Source organism: Myotis davidii, unplaced genomic scaffold (genome assembly GCF_000327345.1).
Source record: "Myotis davidii unplaced genomic scaffold, ASM32734v1 scaffold1320, whole genome shotgun sequence".
Taxonomy (NCBI): domain Eukaryota; kingdom Metazoa; phylum Chordata; class Mammalia; order Chiroptera; family Vespertilionidae; genus Myotis; species Myotis davidii.
In genome coordinates, this window is record NW_006291820.1 from 529,050 (window position 1) to 533,196 (window position 4,147).

Here is a 4,147-nt window from a genome sequence, read left to right on the forward strand (position 1 = left end):
GGCACAGTGCGTGCCCCCGACCGGGTCTGAGTCCCGGGGGAGGGGCCGGCGCTCAGCCAGCCACAGCACTTGGCCACCTGTAGCTCTGTCGCTGTCCCTGCCGGGAAGCGCCGAGGCAAGAACACACGACAGTACAGGCCCGTGCTCTGGACCAGGTGCCTGTGCGAAGGGGAGCTGCGCTCAGGCCGGCTCCTGGAGGTGGGCGTCCCCCAGCACCCTCCCACGGGGCTTCACGAATGAAGTGACGGAAATGAAAGCCAGTATTTATCCCCTGTGTTGTTGGAATGCTTGACCCCCACCTTAGGTTTATAAAAAGATGCCCGAAAGAAAAGCCACGGGGCATTCCAATGAAGGAAACAGGACACAGCACACACCTGGATGGGGCGCAGCCGGGGCCACCACAGGGTCCTGTCGAGGGCGAGGCCCACGTGGGACTGTGACCCCCTGGGGCCTGGGACTGAGCGCCTGGTCTGGAGGCTGGGACGGCGGGTGACCTCGCTCCCAAGCACAGACCTTGGCCCCCACGCTGCCGCCACCACCGGCCGCCAGGTCCGCGTCAGTGGACGCGGCGTGACCGGAGTGAGGCTGGCCTACTTTCGAGAAGTGGCTGCATGGGGTCAGAGGAGGTAGAGGGGTTCACCCTCCTCCTGCCTCCATCCAGGCTGTAAGCAGCCACTTTGCACTTGACGGCTCCCCCTCGCCGCCCCCAAGTCCTTAGGACAGAATACAGGCTCGTAACCCTCTGATGCCAGTTTCAAAACCCAAAAGCCTATGAACAGGAAGATTTTCCAAGCCTGCAGCAAATGCATTTGGTAGCAGACCCTGATGTGAGTGGTGCCGTGTCTTTGGGAGGAAACAGTGATGGGACGTGGGGTTGCCCCTCCCGTGCTGACAGCCTGGAGACGAGGCTGCAGACAGGTGTGTCCAGGGTAGTGCAGAGCGTGCATGCCTGCCCGAGAAGTGCCAGGACCCCCGGCCCCAGTCCTTCCACACCAGGCACAGCCTGTGCCCTGCCCAGCCTGCAGGTGCCTCCGGCCACCCCCACCCGCTCCAGCCTCGGCACCAGGGCTGCACGAGGGGCCCCGTCATGGCTCCACCTGGGGACCCGGTGCAGTGAGTACAGCTGTGACGGCGCTCCCCTCCCCTGCACGCGCTGCTGTTGCTCAGTCCGCAGGCTCCAGGCCAAGGCCATGGCCCCGGCACAGCGGGCCCTGGTCAGGGAGCCGGTCGGTATAAATTAAAGCCCCTCGTGGTCTGTCTCTCCTGCGCCCGCACAGGAGCCCTGGGCCAGGGGGTCCTGAGTGCCCAGTGTCTGCCCACAGCCTGACCTGCAGCCCAGCTGCGCTTCCCCAAACAGGGAAGGGAGCCTCAAATCACGTTCTTAAATGTCCAGTTTCTCAGTGGTTTCGGCCACTAACTGGCTCGTTCCTGGGGTCTCCTGGGAGGCTGGGAGGGGCTGGCTCTGTCCCAAAGCCCACCTGCGCGGGAGAGTGTCCGCGGCGCTGAGAGCGCCTCCTGGTGGGGCACCAGCCGCGGCCGACTGGGCCCCATGGCAGACCCTCCCCTCTCACAGGGACCCTCTCCACTGCTCTCCTGGGCACCAGAGAGACCTCCACCTTCTCCGCCCCGCCCCCGCCTGTTGCCCACCCCACCCTGCACACCTGGATGACCCGCAGGCTCACCTGCCCTTCTTCCTGGAATGTCTGACCCGCGCTGTCGCCGCATTGCCAAAAAATGGGAGGAATTGAGCTGTGCAGAGGAGAGCGAAGAGCTATTGGGAGTAGCCAACAGAGTGTGAACTCAGTCCTGCTTTCTTAACTGACCAACCCTATGTTTGAGTTTGCACGATGCCAGGATACAAGCTCTCACTTTACGCCCGAGGTCACTCATTCTACCAGCACTTCTTGACTATTGTAATTTTTAAGTTAATTATCTTACTTTTGTTCACAAAAACTCATCTACTTTGTCATGCTTCACAAGAAGTTATATTGCATGTCAAGTTCTTGAATTTAAAATCAGTTGGAATTGGAGGCTTCCTCATTTGTAAGCTGTGACAGCTGCCCCGGGGGCCACACCATCTGCCTGAAGTTCTATGTATTTGAGAAACTGCTGAGGAAAGTCCCACACATCGGGAGGCTATTAAATTATTTGATACTTATTCTCCAGCCTCTGAACGCTCAAATCTGTGTCTCCGCGGTCAGGCGACGTATCTGAGAGGACGACACAGCAGGGCCACAGCTGGCGCTTCGCCTCCTACCGTCCGGTCACCCTGCTGGCTCTTTCTGTGGGTCCTTCCCTCCCAGCAGCTGGCCAGAGGCCGGCGAGTCTGTGGCCTGCGGCTCTCCATGGAGCATACCTGAGGGTGCCTCCGGCCAGCGTGGGAGCCCCATGTCCCCCTGCAAGGGGCCGGACTCACCAGCGCCCCCCGTCACTGCACACAGTAAGCACTCAGGACACTGGAGATTGGATGAGCCAGTGAATAGTGACGCAGTGACTTTAACACTCCCGCTGTGTATTAATAACGAGTGTGCAGCCTGGCCGGGGCGCGGCTGATTGGAGTGTTGTCCTGGACACCAAAAGGCTGTGGGCTCGATCCCCAGGAGAGGTGTGTACAGGAGGCAACCCATTGATGTCTCTCTCTCCCCCTCCCTTCCTCTCTCTCTAAAAACCAATTCAAAGAAAAAAGCAACACATGAGGCACCAAGGCTGCACGAGAGGAGTGCGTGGCACCATGTTCCACGTGCGGCCGGGGGGAGGGGGGAGATCGTGTCCTGAGGGATTCCTAGGCCCCAGGGACCTCTGCTGCTCACAGGAGACAGGGCCACGGAGCAGGTGACCAAGTCTGTGCTCCAGAACCAGCTGGGGGTCTCCACGGGCACAGGGGCCTCAGAGGGAGTGTCAGAGAGCTGCGGGCACAGGAACCAGCGGCCAACGCTGCACTGTGGCCCAGGAAGGGAGGGAGGGTGGGAACCTGGAAACAGGAACGCCCACTGCTGCAGCACCAGCGTGCGCACCTGGAAGTCCTAAGCAGGAGTGACTCGGACATGCCTTCCAGGGTGACCGCTTGCAGCTGAACAGGCACGTGTGCAGAGCTCCCTGCAGTGGCCGCCAACGGACCTGCCTCAGGGCAGAGGAGCCAGCGAGACCCCAGAGTCAGAGGGAGCCCCCCGCACGCCCCCCACCCCCGGCTCCTGAGGGAGGAACTGGGTCTGTGCCATGACAGGAGGCTGCTAACAGGCTCCTAGCTGCCAATGTGGCGACCACAGCTCAGGCTATAACCCCATGACCTCAGGAGGCGATCGCCCTACCGCCCCCCAGCCAGTGGAGAGCAAAGGGCACCCCCCCACACGTGTTCCCAGCAACTGGGACGCGAGTGTCCTTCAGAAACTCCCCTGTAGACACAGCCAGACCTCCTGGCTCGCAGAGGCCACACTGAATTCCGCTTTTACAATCACATCCAGAGCCGCAGAGGGAAACACTCAGTATACCTGGTGCAGCTCTGCATGCGTGCACACGCACGCACACCGTGCGCGCGCACATTCACGTGGCACACACACGTACACAAGCACACACATGTGCGTGACACTGACACATGCACACACACATGTGCTGGCAGGACAGGCCTGCACAGCCTTGGGGTCAGGAGGGGAAGGGGTGTGGGCTTGGTGAGGGCGAGGCACGAAGTTTCCGTGGCGGATCCTGACGCATGGACCACGACGGCAGAGAAATAGCTGTGAGATGACACAGGCAATGGGAAGGGCCAGCGAACCGAGGCCCTGGCTCTGCTACGCGGGGACTGCCCGTTAGCCTGTCGTTTGAAGAGACAGACAAGCGGGAGGATCAGGAGGGTAGGAGCCATGCAAACAACCCTAAAATGTTCTCTTCAGAAGAACCCCAAACCCCCTGAGCGGCTTAGAAGACCCTTTCCTGAGGCCCACGCCAGAGACCCCCCAGGCCCCTGGCCAGGATGAGGCGAGGCTGTGAGCAGAGCCCCGCGGGATGTCAGCGCCACCTGGTGGCCGGGCCTGGGACTGGGTTCTCCGCTGCCAATCAGAGCAGCAGGATGGGAAGGCGCCCCAGCAGCCTGCAGGGCAGCGAGGGGCGGGGCCACGGCGGGCCACAGGGCGGAGCCTGCGGGGCCCTGGCC

The 4,147-nt window shown here is 61.7% G+C and overlaps 2 protein-coding genes across 2 annotated transcripts in view; one reads left to right on the top strand and one right to left on the bottom strand.

The window, feature by feature from the left end:
* GPR146 (G protein-coupled receptor 146) overlaps nt 1-240 on the top strand; it is a 4,156-nt gene extending 3,916 nt beyond the window's left edge. Inside the window, exon 3 of the mRNA XM_006765259.2 lies at nt 109-240. Within this exon, the coding sequence (XP_006765322.2) occupies nt 109-240 (132 nt within the window). The remainder of the gene's footprint in view (nt 1-108) is intronic.
* LOC102763981 (chromosome unknown open reading frame, human C7orf50) overlaps nt 1-4,147 on the bottom strand; it is a 65,260-nt gene that overhangs the window by 26,114 nt on the left and 34,999 nt on the right. The gene's annotated exons all lie outside the window — the stretch shown is intronic.